The sequence below is a fragment of the Neopsephotus bourkii genome, unplaced genomic scaffold, assembly GCF_033783945.1.
Source record: "Neopsephotus bourkii isolate Nb327-2 ecotype Australia unplaced genomic scaffold, CSIRO-AGI_Nbou_v1 NB_1589, whole genome shotgun sequence".
Lineage (NCBI taxonomy): Eukaryota > Metazoa > Chordata > Aves > Psittaciformes > Psittacidae > Neopsephotus > Neopsephotus bourkii.
In genome coordinates, this window is record NW_026902065.1 from 4,299,526 (window position 1) to 4,319,233 (window position 19,708).

General features: G+C 37.6%; 2 protein-coding genes and 1 long non-coding RNA gene across 7 annotated transcripts in view; 2 read left to right on the plus strand and 1 right to left on the minus strand.

Moving 5' to 3' along the window:
* Positions 1-9,230, plus strand: SYCP3 (synaptonemal complex protein 3). Of its 2 annotated transcripts, XM_061371937.1 has the most exons (8): positions 96-234; positions 1,354-1,429; positions 2,474-2,508; positions 3,402-3,519; positions 5,080-5,179; positions 5,992-6,090; positions 8,772-8,876; positions 9,019-9,230. In XM_061371937.1, the coding sequence occupies exons 1-8, from the start codon at positions 105-107 to the stop codon at positions 9,070-9,072; spliced, it is 717 nt and encodes a 238-aa protein (XP_061227921.1). In that variant the 5' UTR covers positions 96-104; the 3' UTR covers positions 9,073-9,230. The 2 variants fall into 2 exon arrangements, with proteins under 2 accessions (XP_061227920.1, XP_061227921.1); XM_061371936.1 differs by lacking the exon at positions 9,019-9,230 and having other exon boundaries at positions 1-234; positions 8,772-8,948.
* The window catches only part of LOC133222333 (uncharacterized), a 237,437-nt gene that overhangs the window by 46,461 nt on the left and 171,268 nt on the right, over positions 1-19,708 (plus strand). The window lies entirely within an intron of this gene.
* The window catches only part of CHPT1 (choline phosphotransferase 1), a 21,117-nt gene continuing 10,348 nt past the window's right edge, over positions 8,940-19,708 (minus strand). The window contains exons 4-9 of one of the 4 annotated variants that reach the window (XR_009728273.1): positions 16,360-16,444; positions 14,720-14,851; positions 14,185-14,343; positions 12,997-13,122; positions 10,748-12,526; positions 8,940-9,098 (exon numbers count right to left, since the gene is read on the minus strand). Coding sequence is in view for 3 of the 4 variants with exons in the window: in XM_061371932.1 (XP_061227916.1) it covers positions 12,395-12,526; positions 12,997-13,122; positions 14,185-14,343; positions 14,720-14,851; positions 16,360-16,444 (634 nt within the window). In the remaining variant the exon portion in view is untranslated. Of the gene's footprint in view, positions 9,099-10,714; positions 12,527-12,996; positions 13,123-14,184; positions 14,344-14,719; positions 14,852-16,359; positions 16,445-19,708 lie in introns of those variants that run through there. The other 3 variants (XM_061371933.1, XM_061371935.1, XM_061371932.1) reach the window with 3 other exon arrangements.

A 19,708-nucleotide genomic window follows, 5' to 3' on the forward strand; every position in this document is an offset into this window, starting at 1 on the left:
TGTCTATAACAGGTCAACATAAGCATGAAAACATAATTTATCTTCAAAATATTGTGGGGAAAGTTACCAAATACAACATACTGCTTTGGTAGGAAGAAAACCTTATGGCTCCATCAGGAAGAAAGCATGGAGGAAAAGCTAGTAAACCAGCACAGGAAGATCAAGCCATACCTGCCTATGACTTTCAGGAGGAAAGAAAAGAGCTGAGTGGATCGGAGGAAGATATTAGAGAAGGTGTTTATGTAATTTTTTAGTACTTTTTTTAAACTTGAAGTTCATAGTATTTCTGACTATGAATGAAGAGACTTCTGTGTTAGCGAGTGTTTGTGTAAGCATGGTTCATGTTTATTATGAACCTATTGCCAATTGACCTCCTAGTATATAGTTTTAATAGAATTTTGAAGAGAACAAAGTATACTAGATCTGTCTATTGCACTATTAATGTCTTAAAATTACAGGTGGAGTCTTTAAGAGTAGGATTTTAATGCCATATCCTTCTATCACCTGGCTGCCTAGAGCATTGTGAGGTGAGGACTGAACAGAAGAGCTCAGCTTCTGTGGAGTGCCAAGTTGGGTAGGGTAGTTGCAGTCTTAATGCTGGAAGAGTACTTCATGAGGAATCTGAGCTGAAGAAAGAGCATATAAAGCTGAGGGGGGAAAAAAGGAAATTCAACAGATTCTTGTTGAGTTTTGAGGAAGTTTCACATAAAAAAGTGGATTTTTCTTAAAAACTCAGTTCTCGCTCATCACAATAGGTTTTTGTAAAGTTTGATGTAACTGGTTTTGGATTTTTGTCTTTCAGCAGTTAATCTCTGTTTGTTTTTCATAATTTCTCCCCTTCTTCCTTCATTCAGACTAAATCTCTCCCAAGTCATTAACAGAAATCTGACAGCAAAGGATTTTGTTGTTTTTTTTTTGAAAGAAGATAAATACCTGTTTGTGATTTTAATTTTTTTAAATGTCAGACTACATAATCTCAATGCATATTTTACAGTAGCATGAAATTCTTACAGATAAGTCTTTTTCAATTTTTAGATTATTTTACCTTTCTGATGATTGTTACATTGTGAGTTGGGAATAATTGTGTAGTTGTGGTCAAAGAAACTGCAACTGGTTGGGATCAGCCCAGAGAAACTCAAGGCAGTGCCAGCTCAAATCTAGCCTTGCAGAATAATTCGCCACCGTGTCAAATCCAGATTTAAATTTTAGGAGCTGCATGTGTTATGGATGGCAACTGAGATCCATGAGACATATTCATGGAAGTGGCGTTACAGAAAAGTAACTACACCTTTAATTATTCAAATAACCTCAACAAAATATATTTTTGTAAATCTTTTAAAAATCTGTATGAAGGTGAAACACCAGTAATGGACAAGCATGGAAAGAAACGACCTTTGGTGACTACTCATGTGGTTCCAGATGATGTAGGGTAAGGATTATTAGGATTTTTTGTTTGTTTATTTTTTATTTCAAAATATGCAAGTCTTAAATAGATACTGATTCTGGTTATTCATTATATCCTTTGTGGTATTTGATTCAAAAATCAGGTTACAAATAACACAGAAGTTGTAGATTAAAAAGAAAAGGAATACTTTAAAATGAGTAATTTTGCATATTCTTTGTAGACACTTTTGGACATGCATAAAAAAATTATATGACAATTCTTAAAATTCTTGTTTCTTTCAGAAGATGATTTAAATTTTATCTGAGATTGCTGATAATTTCATTAATTTTCTCCCCCTGATCTTAGTTGTCAGAACATACTGACAGTACTTTAATCCAACTATTGCATGAAAAATACATTCTATTTACAGATAAATCTTATGCAGTATTTACAGGCAGTAATGTAAAAAAAGGTGTATGTTGAAATATTTTTTAGCAACGTTATAGCTGTTGAAGATCCTTTTTTTTTTCCTTTTTGAAGAGTAAAAAAGTGACATCCTGTGGAGAAGATGATATAAAACAAAGATAAACATTTTCTTTACCCACCATGTTTCTTTTCGGACTTGTCAGCTATTGTACCAGTGTCTTACACACCGGTGTCATAGAATCATCGAATCATCATCTTACAGATGTTGTAGAAACAACCCTGTTATTATTTGTCTTGGATTTTTCTTACTGTGCCAGTCATGATAACTATGATGGACTTGTTTTCATTTGATGTTCCAAATACTTTTCGTGTACAGAATGCTCAATTTTATTTACCATCCTCCTTTACTCAAGACACGTGATATGCCTAATACTGCCTTTTTACAGGGGAGTAGGTTAATATATTAATAATTATTTTTTTAAAATCAGATTGGTCTAAAAAAAGAGACCTCTCACAGGAGAAGGAGTTCCATTTTTCAGTAGCAGCTCTTTCACCGCTTACGAGTAATAGGCATGGGAATAAAATGAGTTTTAAGCATATATAGCGTGTCTTATTCTAAAGTCAGAAAATGGGCAAATAAAAATTTTAAACACTGTTTTGTAGGGGTGAAGTACAGAATATGCTGGAAAGATTTGGAGGTAAGTACATTTACATTCCAATAAATTAAAAGCCAGTTCATATTTAAGTTGCAGAACTGGCAGAAATTCCTTACCATGAGTTTCAAGATTTACATCAAATGACCAGTCTTCATAGCATTTTTCAGCATTTCTGGAAAAAAGCATTTTTTCAGGAAAAAAAATAAAGTTATATCTAAGTAGAGCAAAGAGAAAGACAATGTGGGAATAATAACATATAAAGTGAGATATACTAGTGTAGGTAATTACAAAGGAAAAAGTGCTTTTGATTATCAATTCCAATTTTAGAGTGACATTTAAGAGGTAGTGATTATATTGTAGAGAAAATGGACAATGTGAGTAAGAACTGTAATTCTTACTCATCTTTTTGTTAAAACAACATAGAAGGGACTGGGGATTGCAAGACATGAGTGGGAAATAAGGAACATGTGAATTTCAATATAAGCAGCAAAATAGAAGAAATAGTTTTAATTTTAGACAAGGATTTTTGGCAGTAGTTGTGATACAGAATGAGCTAGAGAGTAGTCTGTACTCTGTACCTTCAGAATAAAGAAAGAAGCAAAAGCTGAATCACAGCATGATAGGTTCTAATTGGTGGGGTCCCTGAGAGAAGTGGGACTTGAAGCAGATGCTTGAGGAGTTGGTGGGGCTGGGTAATGAGCAGTTGCAACTCCAAAGGGCAAGTGTTGGTTAGAGCGTACAGGGGGCTAAGGGAAGCAGCAGTTTCACCATCAGGTGGAGGAATGCCTAAACCCCAGCAGCACCCAGGTTCCATTAGCTTCTTTGCATCAGAACACACTTTGTTCTCTTTTCCAAAGTGTAACTCTTCAGCATTTTTGATAAAAGGCCCAATGTATTTAAGTAGGCTGAAGCTGTAAATATTCTTCCATTTTTAGCAGACATTAACAAGGCTCTCTTAGCTAAGAGGAAAAGATTAGAAATGTATACAAAAGCCTCACTAAAAACCAGTAACCAGAAGATTGAACATGTTTGGAAAACACAGCAGGAGCAAAGGTAACACCCTTGTTTTTCAGACCTGTGAAATCAAGTTCCCTTTTGTGTTACAGCATGGCTAGTTGGTGATCTTGCAATTAAATAGCAAACTGTATCTGCTACTTAAATGATCTGCTCAGGTCCTCTGTTTCTGCTGCCTCCAGTTGTGTTCACTTGGTTAAACTGACAGTAATTATAGACAATTACTGCATAGTGCTTTCTCCTTTGTATTGGTAAAATTAAGATTTGGAATTTTGAGAGCAAGGTGCCTTAAAGAGCTGGGTTTACTTCTGTTTTATCTTTATGGAAAATGGCCTTTGATGTTACTTTTGTCCTTTAAACAATCATAGAATCATAGAATAGTTTGGGTTGTAAAGGACCTTATAAAGATCATCTAGTTCCAACCCCCCTGCCATGCACAGGGACACCTCCCACTAAACCATGTTGCCAAAGACTCTGTTCAACCTGGCCTTGAACACCACCAGGGATGGATTATTCACAACTTCCTTGGGCAACCCATTCCAGTGGCTCACCACCCTCACAGCAAAGAACTTCTTCCTTGTATCTAATCTGAACTTCCCCTGGATAAGTTTGAACCCGTTACCCCTGTGCCTATCACTACAGTCCCTAATGAAAAGTCCCTCCCCAGCATCCTTATAGGCCCCTTTCAGATACTGGAAGGCTGCTATGAGGTATCCACACAGCCTTCATTTCTCAAGGCTGAACAGCCCCAACTTTCTCAGCCTGTCTTCATATGGGAGGTGCTCCAGTCCCCTGATCATCCTCGTGGCCCTCCTCTGGACTTGTTCCAATAGTTCCATGTCTTTTTTTATGTTGAGGGCACCAGAACTGTATGCAACACTCCAGGTGAGGTCTCACAAGAGCAGAGTGTAGAGGTGCAGGATCACCTCCTTCAACCTGCTGGTCAATAGTTGGGGTTTTTTTGATTTCCACTTCACTTGGAATTTTTTTATTTAAACTTGAAAACTGAGAAATGTTCAGTAAAACTTTTATACTATTTTGCTTAACAAAAATTTTCATTTTTGCATTGTAAATAATTTTCACTCTACATAACATTCCTCTTGCCTCTAAAGGTGTATTTAATTACTATAGCTGATACTAGAGGTGAAGCAAACTGAAAAATGAGACCATTAAAAACTGGAAGCCAGCAATACTTGTAACTGTCTTCGTGTTTTTACATATGTTTGAAACTTACATTGACAAAATGTAAGTTTATGTAGAGAAACTAGAGTAGAATGAGCTAAAGAATGAGCTAATCAATTCTTTCATTAGAAACCCACGTGTTAAACCCAAGGTCTGTAGTTAGGTTAGAAAAACGCAGTAAATACATATATACTTACTATATGTATATGTACATTTAATCCACATTCACTCTGTGTGTATGTGTATGTATGTGCGTTCAGTTTTTCAAAGCATACAGTATTCAGTTAGGGCCTGATGTCAAAATAGCCTGGGTTTTAATCTATGCCAGCTCCTGTTACTTTACCCTCTGTGTGTTGACCCTTAGCTTCCCTTGCAATTATTCGTATAATTTGTCATTCTTATGGGTTGTGTTTATAGGCAGAAGCTCAATCATGAATTCTCCCAGCAGTTCCTGGCTTTATTTCAGCAATGGGATGTAGATGTGCAGAAAGCAGAGGAGCAGGAAGAAAAACTAGTGGTGGGTTTCCAACATGACTTTCATGGTATTTTCTCAAGGAGGAAATGTTGTTCAGACACTCATGAAATGTAAAATCACTTTATGTAGTTTAAAAAGCCCCATATGATTGTTTGCCTCTTGATAAAAAAAATTCTTCCAAGTTTGGTGGCTCTTAAAGTAAACACAAGTTTTGGGATGTATTTGAAAGTGGAGTGCCATTTATGAACTCTAGTGCAAGTTTATAAATGGTGACTAGTGATGTCCTAGGCTAGGAGTAGATTGAGAAAAGCCAAGACTATTTATGGAGAAGAAAGTTGTATGCTGTTCCTGTGCTTCCATAGTCTTTGGGTTTGGGGAATACATGAGTAAAAGAGAACAGTTGTCTTCACATGCACTTCTTAAAAATATGCCTGTATATAGTAAATGTATGAGAATTTGATCATTGAAAGGGGATAGGAGCTATTATAATGGAATGTAATTGCAAATGTTGGGAGTACAAATACAGAAACATCATGCAAGTTTTGTTTTTCCCTAATCAACAAATTTCCCAGGGATACCCTCGAGAACTGTGCTGGGTAGCAATCCTTATAGTGTCTCACAGGGATAATTCAGGTTGGAAGGGACCTCAGGAGGTAACTCAGGGCTTAATCCAGTCTTCAGTCTTTCTTTCATTAATAAGAACAAAGATAACTCTTCAGGCAGAGATCTCTATTACATAACCCATATTTCCAGTGAAGACATAATTTCTGATTCTGATAAATGACGTTAGTGTTGCTGTCCAAGCGTTTTTGGCTAACTAATGCCATTAGTTTTTTCTTTCACTTCTGCTTCAGAATATGCTTCGTCAGCAACAAAAAGTTTTTCAACAGGCAAGAATAGTTCAAAGTCAGAGACTGAAAACCATTAAGCAGCTCTATGAGCAGTTCTTAAAGGTACAGTAAGTTTTTTTCTTACAAGGCAGTCAATCCTTATATCAATTAAAAAGCTGTATGAGTTCAGCCTTTATGACATACAGAGATTTTAAGGCTCATTTAAGGAAAATAATAGCCTTGCTTGAATATTCATGTTAGTATCTTTCCCTTATTTGCTATGAAAATAGCTTGTTCTCTCTATACATGCATAAACATTGCATCATAATTTCCTTAAATGTGTTGTACCAGGGGTCTGATTGGCTCACCTGTTTCAAATATCTAGGCATAACCCTCACACTTTCTAAACAGAATATGGTTTTGTACCAGTTGAAAGGTTATGTAGGTCAGTTAAATCATCAAGATTTTTTCTTAATTATTCCCTTAGATATTTTTGTATATATTTAAACCAGTGAAACTTGACAATCTAGTAAAAATACATCTTGGGCAGCAAGTCATTTGGCTTTTATTACTGCTGGCAGGTGCATCCCCCATCATGAGAAATAGAAACCAATTTTTTAATGTCATTAACCTTTTTAGCGATTGGTGCTTCAGTAAGAAAGCGACCCTTAAAGTCAATTGTAAGTCCCTTAAAATTGCCTATTTAGAACTCCATCTCTTTCTAAGCAACATTCATTAGAAAGGTTGTCCCTTTCTGTAAGCTTAGTATTCAAGGTAAGTGTTCACTAAAATGTTAACAGGAAGAATCTGATGGAATTAATGCTTTATGGTGAAAACTTGCCCAGCTGGATGGATTGCCCAAAACTTGCCCAACTTTCCTGTTGCTTTATGCATAATTATTGTATTTGCTGGGATTCCCTACCTTTGGTTGGTTTTGGATAGTGCTTAACAGAGATAATGTATTTCAAAGACATGATTCATACCAATCAACTGTGGTGTGATTTTTGTTTTGTTTGCATTTTTTTTAACAAAGTAACTAATATACTAGACAGCAAACAAAAAAAAAACCCAAACAAAAACATAACTACTAAAAAGTTTGACTTCTTTGCAAGAAAAAGTTTCCTTGTAACTTTACATTAAGAACCAAACACTTTGTTCCCAGAACTTCCTTCCACCCCTAGTTTCTCTAAGTAAGCTATTAGAAATCTAAACTGTAAAGAAAGCAAAAGTGACCTGAATTTGTTTTTGTAACAAATGCAGAGGCACAGCACCATAGAAACACTGAAGGGCCGAAGCTGGAAAAGACCTGGATGTCATCTGGTCCAGCCCACAGGTGGTTCAGCAAGGTTTCCTACAGTTGCTTGTTCAGGACTTATGTCCAGCTAGTTTTTGAGTTACCTCCAAGGATGGAGACTCCACAGCCTGTCTGGGCATCCTGTTCAGTGCTCAGTCACTCTCACAGTAAAAAAGTGTTTCCTGATGTTCAGTGGGAACTTCCTGTTTGTGCCCACTGCCTCTGGTGCTGTCACTGGGCACCTCAAGAGCCTGGCTCAATCTTTTTTGCACATCCTCCCTACCCCTTTAGGTACTTCTGTATATAGGTAAGATTTCCTCTGAACCTTGTCTTCTTCAGGCTGAACAGTTCCAGCTGTCTCAGTCTACTCTTGTAAGAGATATGCTCCTGTCCCTTAATCATCTCCATGGTCCTTTGTTGGGTTCTGGTCAGATCCCAGAACTGGACCCAGCACTCCAGATGTGGTCTCACCAGGGCTGAATGGAGTCAAAAGATCAGCCCTCTTTGCCTGCTGACAACACTCATCCTAATGCAGTCCAGGAGCTCTTTGGCTGCCTTTGCTGCAAGGGCACACTGCTGGCTTCACCTGTGTCCTCCAGGAGCCCTAGATTCTTTCCTGCCAAGCTGCTTTCTAGATGAGTGGACTCCAGTATATACCAGTACATGGGGCAGATTCAAGTCTGCCAGTTTCTGACAAACCTTAATTTCTGTTCAAGTAATTTCCTAACTGGTCCCTTTTTGAAACTGCAGTTATGATAAATAAGCTTGTTTTTTTTTTTTCAAGTCTGGTAGGTTATAACAATAAATCTGAAATAGAACAGCTCTTAGTTTAAGATAGTTGAAGTGTACAGAGGATATTACAGAAATATTAATAAATTATAACTCCCAAAACATCAAAAACATCTTCATCAAAGATTAAAAAGTGAACGGAAGGTCAAGTATTACTTTGATTCTTCTCTTCAAAGAAGATCAAAAGGTAGAAATCAAGCCTCAAATAAGCTTAACTAAATACAAGTCAACGAAAATGCAGCTACACACATACACAGAGTTAGGCATAATTGTACATACAGAGGGAAAGATAACCAGTGACCTTTACTTGGCTTATTTGGGCATGTCTGTAGAGATGGAAATTTAATGGGTTTTACAGTCCTTACTTCAAGTCTCCAAGGTTGTATTAATACCAAACCCCTATCATTCCTGACAGGTGTCTGCTTAATCTTTTCTTGTAGAACTCTTTACTGAAATACAGGATAACTAACTGAGACCTCACAGATGCTGAGTGGAGGCAACCATTTCCTTTACAGGGCCCATACTGTTTAAACAGGAACGCAGATGGGAATACAAAGTCATGTATGATTTGTCTGTCAAGTTATTGACAAAACTACTCAACTATCAGTGACCACTGCAGCTGTAAAAAATTGAACTGTAGTAGTCTGAGTAGTGGTTTATTTGTTTGAAATTAACCCTTTGACATTGAAGAGTTTTGAGTTAAGACTATCCTTAACTTCAGAGCATGGAAGAGCTGGAGAAGAGCAATGAAAATCTTCTAGCCGGTGTACAAAATGAACTCCGCAAAGAAATGACTATGTTGCAGAAGAAGATTATGATGGACACTGTAAGTACCAGATCTATGAAAAAGTTAGTTAAATGCAAAAATAGAACATTCTATAAAAAAGTAATTTGACATTCTTTTAATTGGCTCAAAAAAATATATTGATATGGCATTTGTTCAGTATTATCTCCTTTTCTTGTAACAGCAACAGCAGGAGATGGCAACTGTTCGCAAGTCTCTTCAGTCCATGTTATTCTGATGGCTCAATGGAGAAACAACTTATACCTAAGTAACATGATACAAGTATAGGCATTAGCCATAGAGAAATATGTTAAGATTTATATGCTTTAAAGTTTCTATTAACTGTTTTCCTGGATTGTTCTAATCTTGTCTCAGTAATGTTATAAATAAATATATTAGTAAATTTATGACGGGGGGGGAAACACAATATGAACCTCAAACTATTTACTGTCTGCCCAGTCTTTAACTGACGAATACTCACTTTCAATAGCACTGAAGAATTTCAGTTGTTTCACTTTTTATAATGACAAATTGTAACAGTGGGCAGAATTAATGAAAAATGCATTACCCAGGTTTTAAGCAATAACTTCAGGCCTTTAGATACATTGTACAAATAGAAGCATTTTTCACAAGCTGGAGACTTCAAGATTTTCACAGTTTCAAAATTTAGTCTGCTGACATATTAACAGTTATAAATGTTCACAGAGTATGATGTAGTTCATGTAAGATTGTTCAGTGATGTGTATTATGGTAAATTAAAGTAAATTTTGTTAACTCTTTTGTTAGCCTAGGCATTGTAATAACTTTGCACTAGTAAGGGATTTAGTAACTGCTGTAATTTGTCTCAAAAGCAGGTTTCTTCAGTTGAATTACAGCTGAGTATCACAGCTTTATATTACATCTGCTCAAGAAAGCATAATTGGGGTGCATATTGGGGTGTATAGTTCTTGTAGAACCACCACTAGAAGTAATTCAGCTCATTTAGTTAGGACTAGTTATTACAAGCCTTTGAGGTGGAATATTACTTCTTGCAGTTCCAAATGACTACCAAGTTAGAGAGGCCTATGTTTTAAGGGTAAAGCATTTATCTTTCAATGTAGCTCATTACAGTAGATCAGTATAAATTAAAGCTTAGCTTGCATGCAGTTTTGTGGGTTTTTTTACAGAAACCCATTATGCCCGAATATCCACCTTTACAAATTAGGAAGTTCCTAATATATTTAATGCTTAGACTTAATACAATAGTAGATAAAACAAAAACCATCCACACACCCACACGCACAAATGTGATGTTTTTGTAACAATGTATTTCAAAACCAGTCCATACAGATTCTTCTAGTATTTCTAGTTCAGAATCAAGCCATTTGATGATGGTTCTCCAATTCTGGGAGCCAGATTAGTGATGGCTAATTTACATACTAACTTCAGCTATTAGGTTGCAGCTGAAGTTGAACAAACAACCAGTATGAAGCTCTTTGTTCTGTGTCTGCTAGGACTCAGAGAAGGAGCAAACACAGAAGTTAAACTGCTTAGAAGGATGTATGAGGTAACATGGGCCTCTGGTAGGTAACAGGTAACTGCTGCTTTGTAACAGTGCTCCTGAGTCTCAGCCCTCCAAGGACAATTAGATGATGCTGTAAAATAGTTAAAACTTCCTGCTTCCTATCCTTGGTGCTAGGTTGGTTGTTAGTGTTGCCTCATGTTTCTGGTTTTATTTGTTCGTATTGCCTCATATTTCTGGTTTTCTGACCAATTTCTGTATTAGTTTCCTATTATCCACATACATCAATCATATCCTTAAAACTTACACCTACTACTGCATGACATTTTTGAGCATTCTGGGGACCCAAACCTTCTCACTCTAAAAAAAGTTACCTATATACAGTATTCAGAAAAACTGAACTGGTCTTTACCATCTTCTACTTCCCCATGGGCTGGGCTCAGGCTAAGTTCATGTACAGATGCTCTGTCTTTCACAGCCTCAAACAGGAGTAGTAGAATTCATCTGGGATTGATATTAGTCACTTGGAGTACTGGTCCTTTAGCATTAAGTGGTACAGTTATCCCTCAGGTCTATCAGCATATCCTTCTTAGGCAGTTTGGTAGACGGTATTCTATTCCCTCCAAATTTAGCAAACAGTATGCCACTTTTAAAGTTCCTTTAACACCTCAGGAAGTCTTTTCGAGTTAATGTGTAACTAGGAAGCTGCAGTGATATTTTTAAAACAAATCATAGCACTCTATTTTACAGTTCAGGAAGGACTTTATGAACTCGCAGCTCAGCTACATATCAGCAACTGAAAGTGGTAACAGACACATTCAACAGCTTTTTACAAATACCATATTCAAAATGTACCTTTTTAAAGGAATTTAAGCTTATAGGGTTTGCATGCAAGTCATGATTTGTTTTTGCAGGTGATAAGCTACTTTCACTCAGCTTTTCTCTAATGCCAACAGCAGCCCTTTAGCTAGGCACATTATGTTAGCCAGTGAGTCTGTTCTTAAGGAAAGAGAAAGGCTGATAGTGGGCCTGACTTCCTGTGTTGGAGATTTTTACTATACATTTTGGTTTAGCTCCGTGCAATTTTGTTTGGATAATGTATAGTGACAGCTACAGAACAGATTATAAGATAGATGAACACTGCCATAGCAAATATAATACTTCAGAGGGAGTTACATATGGATGTGCTGCATTGTCACAGTCAGTCACAGTCATTTATAAATGAACTTGGTCTTTCACCTGTATAGTTTCAGATGCATGTTAAGGTAGGTAAAGTAAGTGCCCCCAAAGTACACAACTACCAATAGTCTAGATAATGATGGAGTACAATGAGGCAAACCTTACTGGGACCACAAAACCAGAAACTGGCCTTGAAAGAAAACACAAGCTAAAATTGTATTTAGCCATGTAGGTTACATACTTAGATACTAGAGAATCCATGATCCTAAAGGCACTCATAACTTCATAGTACTTCATAGTATTTTGACACAGAATAAAATTTTCCTGAGCTATACCTCCTTTATCCTACTGATCCAGAAGCTTTTTCTTTAGAAATACTGGAACAGAGATTAATGAGTAGTTTTACCTCACAGATGCCTCATTTTACCAGTCTTAATAATGCAGTGCAGTATTCACTGATACGTGACTACCACTTCACAGCAGTTCCAAGAAGACTTTAAAAACTAACAATAGAAGATTAGGGAAAAGTTAAATTCCTCTTGGAATTCTTGTTGGTAGCACCTTGGTTTGCAGCCTGCATTCACCAGACCAGAAGTACCAAATTAAGGTTACCTAACAGGAAATGGCAAAAGTTTCAAATGCAGTATTCATGCCCTAAAACACAGGGGAAAAAATACATCCTGGTGCAAAAGTAACAATCACAGTAGAATCTGCAGGACTTTGTACTTCATAACTCTTAACACCTGATAATGTCTAGGATAGAGTGAGCTTTCTCATAAAACTGTTTTCATGAAAAGTTTAATCTCTTCCCCAAAAAAACAGAGGCTGCTTCATTCAGCATTCCCCTAACTGCTTCTTCTCTTGTTCTTGACCTATTTAATCAGTCATTATGGTTTTGAACCTGTTCAGGAGCTTGATGAGATGAAATTCGGAAGACATGTATATGAAGATGAGCAGCAATCTGTAGGCATACACCAGTGGCATATCTCAGCATATCAAACAAGGATATGAACTTCAAAAGAACAAAACAGAACAGGTTAAAAAAAATAAATCTAATTATTTCTTAAAATTGTCCCTACTATAAATTCATCTGTACCGTAATCAGAATCTATCCAAATGCCAAGTTTAACAGCATTTTAACATAAAGATACACGGTGGTTTAGTTTAGAAGAAAAAAATGAAGCCCCAAAAGCCCAGCACTAAACAAAGTGCTATCTGATAAACAAAGTTAAGTTTGCAGTTTGTAGAATGACTTTAAAGAAACCACCTGGACTAAAGCATAATTACAAAATATGTCTGTAGATTTACTTCCACATCTCTGTTCCAAGGAAGCCAGTCAGCTCCCAAGGTACATGTTTACATGGTACACTGCCACTCCTGCAGCAAAAGCTGAGATCTGAGCATGTCAGAAATGGCAGAGACAGTTCTCAATCCATTCCTTTCAGTAGGTGCCAAATGAAAAGTACAAACCAAAATGCTTACCAATGCTACCCACAGAACAATATATTCATCAATGAAACTATTGAAGTACTGATCCAAAACTAGAAGTCCTGGCCCAATATATGCAGTGTCCTGAAGAGAGATTTTACTTTTTGTCATGTAAGCCACCTATGTAAAATAAAAAGAGACACAAAAAGGCATCACTGCAAGATGAGTTTAACTACTAGCAAACTGGCATGATGCCCTTGCCCAGCAACAGCCTGCTATCCACTGTTCTTAAGAGGCAATCAGCAGGCACAACAAGGGCTTTACAAATGCTTCAGGGTCTGATGCTCCCTAATGGTTTCTTTCCCAAGGACTAAGCAGTCTCTTTCCAGGTTATTCAATCAATATCAAGCACTTTAATCAGTGATAACCACTGTCTGAATTATCAGTTGATATTTGCTGGCTTTATTATATAGGGACTTTATAGGCTCCAGAGCAACCTCAACAGGCTTGAGAGGTGGGCAGGTGCACACCTCATTAAGTTAAACAAAGCCAAGAGCAAGGTCCTGCACCTGGGTCAGGGCAATCCCAAGCACAACCACATGCTCAGCAGAGAACTGATTGAGAAGGACTTGGGGGTGTGGATTGGTGAGAAGCTCAACATGACTCAGCAGTGTATGCCTGCAGCCCAGAAACCAACCATATCCTGGTAAGGCACTGGCACAGGCTGCCCAGAGAAGTTGTGACTGCCCCATCCCTGGAAGGCCAGTTTGGATGGAGCTTTGAGCTCTACGATGATCTTTACAAATAAAAAACATGCAGTAAAGCCGATCTTTTTTTCATCCATTGATGAGGTTTTTAATTACAAAGGAGATAAACAGTTTATCTCTTCATTTTAATGATTAAGGTAAATTCCTGTTTCAGGTAACTAAACCAGAAGCCACAGCACTGTTAGTATGGCTTGAAGGACCAGCGTTACGATGTTAAAGACAGCGTATTTCTAGGAGTAGGTTGAAACTGAAAGCTGTAACCAGTACCCTCAATAAATATGTGTTTGCATCAATGTCATATATAATCTCTCTGTAGGAGCCTGAACCTAGTTCAGTGTCTTGGTCATAATGAAGCTGGTAATAATAGCATCAGAGCAGAATGGAAAAACTTGCACGGCACCCACTGATCCAGTAAACATTAAGCCAAGAACCAGTTTAGTTTTAGGAGGTTTAGGACTGAAGTGAGATTCCTTACCACCAGCTTCTGTGAGATTTTGGCATTCACTAACGCAAATGTCAAGACATACAGGCAAGAATGTTTTTCAAATAGCTGAGTTGTAGACTTTTTATAGATCACAATGGCCAGTGTGAGAAGTAGTCCAATGTGCAGGCCTGGTGAAAGAACACTTGTTCCCTGAAATACAAATTGAGAGAAAATTCCCATTCTAAGGCTTCAGTCACATGGTAAGGTCCACATTTTACATGTATTGCAAATCCTATTAAACAAAACCAGAGTTGTCGAAGCTCGGGGAAAGTCCTTGAGCATTATACCAACACTATCAGTATCCTTCGCAGTGGCCACTAATCTGTTTTCTAAGAAAATTCATTGCTGGTTCCTGTGACAGAAGAAATCCAGTAATGTGTAGACAGAAGGTAGATAATGGCATCCAACACTCATATGCTTGTCTGCTTAAATGCTTAAACAAATAAAACCCTTATGATGATACAAAACACAATAAATTACGGGCATATATTATTCAAACCTCATTCAGACTTTTAAAGCAACTTACTGCTATTGTAGATCCGTTCTTTCCAATTCCTCCACCAAAGATGACACGGAAGTAATTGAACGCAGAAAGTGCTGTTCCACATAATATGCCAAAAACTGCAAGGAGCTTCAATTCTAAGCCTACCAAAGGGACCTTAGCAGGAAAAACAAGAGAAAAATATTAAAAGTTAAGGGTCACACCTTTTTTAAGAAGTGATTAAAAAAACCTACTGATACCTACTAAACAATTGTTTTATTAAAATTCTTGCTCAGAGGGACAGTGTTTGGAATTTGTTTCCTTACTAAGGAGACAACAAATTTCTTTCGTAATGTTAACTTTTGAGTGCTTCACTTCTGGTCTTGAAAATCCAGCTAGATCTTACTCTGTTTGTCCTTACAACGTCTTCAAATATTTTTACTACGTAAGCAAAAACATGACAAACTACTGCGCTGTAATTCATGGAAGGGGGTAGAAGGACAGTTCCTTTTGTTTCACAGGGTAACACGACACTGAACCACAGGAAACACAAACACCATCTGCCTTCTTTGTGTTCTGGTACATGTTCTTTGTATGCTGTATCTCTGCATTCAGAACAGTCTTCAGGTACAAATTTTAATTAAGCGGGGTTACCTTTCAGAATCAATTGCAGTTTTAAGGAAACTTCCAAAGGCAGCAGAGGATTTAAGAAAAAAAAAAAAGAAGTAGTAATAAACTGAAACCATTGACTATATTTTTTAATGGACTGTTTGGCGATACAGCATAACTACCACAGCTTTTAATACCAAACAACAATCATTAGAGTCTAATTTGCCTACTTGGTTTTCCAACATGAAAATAAGTTGTTTGAAAACAGAACAAAAGCCTCTTGCAGGATGAGAAAAGGAAATAAAATTGCTGAGTAACTCATGAATTAATTTGAATTACTTGGTGGTTTATATTTAGGTTAATTTGCACTGCTTATCAATAGCATGGAATGGTCTCAGCTCCTCCATGCACTATGACCAAGCAGAACTAGACGTTTCTGAGTAAAGACCCTAGAAAGAATGAAGATACCAGTCTGATGTACTTTTGATGCTGTCCACTAAAGTCACCTTTAAAGAAAAGAATAAAAGCCAGAGACAGGGAGATGCTTTTGTACAGAATTCTTTAAATACAGGTATTTACATTTATGTCAGCTGTGACATAACTGTTAAAAATCAGTACATTTCCAACAGCAGGTAAATACAGATTAGTAAATCAAAAACCCCTTAACTTCGTCCCATGATTTTGTTGGGTTAAAGCATTTAATCTTTAAACTTAAAATGAAGCATCCTTTAAATCATTTAAATAAACAGAAATGTATGTCACAAACAAAAGAAATAAAACTAGAACAAAACCCAGTTGTTAAAGCTTAAGTATCTGCAGAGTACTAGTTCCAAATCAGAAGTTTGCATGTGGCAGATGGGGTCTTTTTTCCTCTATGCAGCTCTAAATTTGTGCATAGGAAGTCACACCATTATATCCAAGTTAACTACAACATAAAAATAACCTTCAAGTGTAATGTAAGCTGAAACAGAACATTAGACAACTAGTAGGTGTTGAGGGTACTCACACAGGATAGCTTCAAATACCACAGGAACTGTGAACACTCAACAGGAACTCTGAATAATTAATGAACTCACCTTATAGTCCCATATTGCTGTTCCACCATATGCAGATGTCAAGAGCAGCATTGTTATGGCTATCTGAACTTCAGTTACATCAATTCTAGGAAGGAATAAAAAGAGACATTTAGTGAAAGAAAAGGTCTTTTTTGCTGCAAGTAAGGCGGGGGGGGGAGAAATAAAAAAAATGACTTTAAATTATCTCCTTTAAAGTACTTCAGATTACATCAATCTATATAGAAAACATGATTTTCCTTGACTGAGAAAGCTCCTCTATACAGAAGCACACATCTCTGGTTTAGATTTAAAATTAAATCTATACCCTTTACCTAGAGCAAGCTACATACACTTTTAATAGGGGGGAAATCTTTAATGAATACATTGTTAACTGAGAATTTCTGTATATATTTACAGACTTGTTGATGTGCAAGTATGACATCAAAATTTAAGGCAAGCTCACAGTAAATGCACTTAAACACTTCCATTAAAAGTGTATCATATAGAAGTATGGACTGTAAAGAGCACACAGGGGCAAAAGGGATTTTTTTTAAGCTATCATATCATGACAACTTGCTAGATAAGAGCCTGCAAAATGTAAGGGCAGTATTCTGAGGACTGAGGCAGTGGGTAGCTGAGCATCTGTCCTGTTTTAGAGGATGTGTGATTGGGATCTTGTTTATTTCCATAAAAACATTTTTAACATAGGTGGCCTTGTATGCCCTCTAAAGTCTACACTCTGAATTCCACCTTTTTTGTTCTCAGACAAGACAGCCAGTTCCTTATTACTGTATTTGACTGATGAAATGTTTTGGGAAGACCTGAATATAGAAAAAAAAAGTTAAGCAGAAGCTCGAGAGAAAAAAACTTGATACTTTCAATAGAGCTTTAAAATAAATAAAAAGATATACACATCTAAGGTACCTTTTATGCTATCAAAGGTTTTGAGACTGATACCTCATCTTTCTACTGAAGTTAGCAGCACGTAGTAACAACTGATGTTTAAAATGCAACATTTCTTTAAGTAATTAGACTAAATTTTCTGGCTTAAGGTATTATGACCAAAGTCAATGTGTACTGTTACTTGCTTAGCACATTATCTGTTTGCATGGGAACTGGTGTGTTTTTAAAGAGAAATAGGAATCAGCTCTTGGTTAATGGAAAACATTAATCTGATCTTGATAATCAAAGCAACATTTCATCACAAGCTTCAGGCTCAGTCTTAGCCAAAGTTTAAGCTGCAACTAGATGATAAGCTGGAGTGCTCATCACTGCTCAGAACCCCAGCAATGGGTCGTCCTCTCCTTCCTACACCTCTGCGCTCCCTCACTTGTGGTAGCTGCAGTGCTCTTTGGAATATAAGGTGCATCAGTTCAGCTTGCTAGCCTTGGGTTGTGTTTTCATCTTCTGCCCATATCATGAACCAACTTGGCGTCAAGTGCCAAAAACTATGCAGGGGGGGAATGGGACAGTGGTGCTGAGAGTGGGCTTCTCCCTTTCTGCCAGGGATGAGGTGTTAGAACTGCAGGCACTGCAGTGGCTGCCCATTAAGCCTGTCAGTTACATCATACAAAAGCATCCATATGCAGGTGCAAGTGTTCACAGGTTGTGTTCTGTACTAGTAAAACTTAGGGCTCTAAGCTGTACTGCATTTGCAGTTGCTGGTAGCGGGAGGAGGCTCAAACTTCAAGTTGAATCATTCATGCCAAAGTTTAATATCTAAAAGGACCTACAAGAAAGGCTGGACAGGAACTTTTCACAAGGGCATGTAGGGATGAGACAAGGGGGAATGGCTTTAAACTGAAAGAGGGGAGATTTAGATTAAGTATCAGGAACAAATTCTTACTCTGAGGGTGAATTCACCACTCTGAGGGTGGTGAGACACTGGCACAGGCTGCCCAGAGAAGCTATGGCTGCCCCATCCCTGGGGCCACGCTGGACGGGGCTTTGAGCAACCTGGTCTAGCAGAAGGTGTCCCTGCCCATGCCAGGGGTTGGAACTGGATGAGCTTTAAGGTCTCTTCTGACCCAAACTATTCTGACCCTAATTATTATATGATTCTGTGAGTCTATGATACTTTTACAGAGGCTCAGACTGTTGGTTGCAACACAGCCCAGATCAGAGTACAGAGATTTTAATCAGACACTATGAGGTAGGTATTCTGCATAATCTGAGAGTACCCAGCTGCTCTGATCCTTCCTGGCCATCAGCACTAGGACTCTCTCATCCATCACTTGACTTCTAAAATATATTGCTGCTAATTCAGGATCAGCATCACTGAAAGCTTCCATCCCTGTTATTCTGTATCATCATATTTAGAGCAATATACTAATGCCTTCACTTAAGACTCTCACCTCTATGCTTAAAAGAAATAAAATTGCAAGCCTTGAAAAAAATGCTGACCTATTTCCACTAAACAGAAATAAGTTATCTTGGAGAAAAAGCTGTGGCTGATTAACTTCAAACAGTAAGCACTGAACACCAGGCCATTCCAAACTGCTTGTACTATGCACTATCACTATATTTACATAGAATTTGCTAAGTTTTTAAGGAAGAATTTTTTCTGTGATATGAGAGTGTCAGCAACTTCCTGATGTAAGGGAGTCATTCTCACATTTCAAGCAAGAAAGGAAGGCGCAGTAAAGCAACCATGTATGCAGAGTCTCAGAGCTCATGACACAATCCATCTCCCTTCAGTGTAGACCAGTTATGTACGGAGATTATCCTATTTCAGCAGTCATTCTAAAGTGTCTGTTTTTGCTTACAACACAAGATGTCCTTTAATAAAAGCAGGATGGGTGGGCAGGTAAAAGAGTTGTAGTTTCTTTGGTAAAATGTACTGTCAGCAAATAAAACAGAGCTCTTAGTGTTACCACATAGGCTGCTTTCTTTTGATACAGATATTGAACAACATGCAAGGACAGCCCATCACAAGGCTGTGTGCCCAGCGATGCTCAGATTTGCTGAGGTGCTTTTTGCAGGTCAGAGCTAAGTAGGACTATAATAAGCAGGTAACGTAACAAACGACCAGGATTAGCAGAAGGACAGCCTTCATCTATCCATCTGCTGCTGCAGAAGTCTCCGATCATTTCTTCTTTTCAGAAATCTTTACTGGAGTGCAGGATATTGTTCAAAAGCAGCAAAAGGGCACAGCTAGGCACCACCACAGCTGCAGGAGGGTAAGCAACCTCCACACTATTAGGAGCTACTGAAATTAAACTGAATTGTTTTCTTCTACATGAATGTCATGACTCCTTCTCCTACACTGCAGTGAGGGCAGATGAAATTTCTACCAGGTAATGAACAGCAATCTCTAGAACTGTGACCTAACACAAAACCTAAAGGACATCAAAGCCAGTATGAGCCAGAT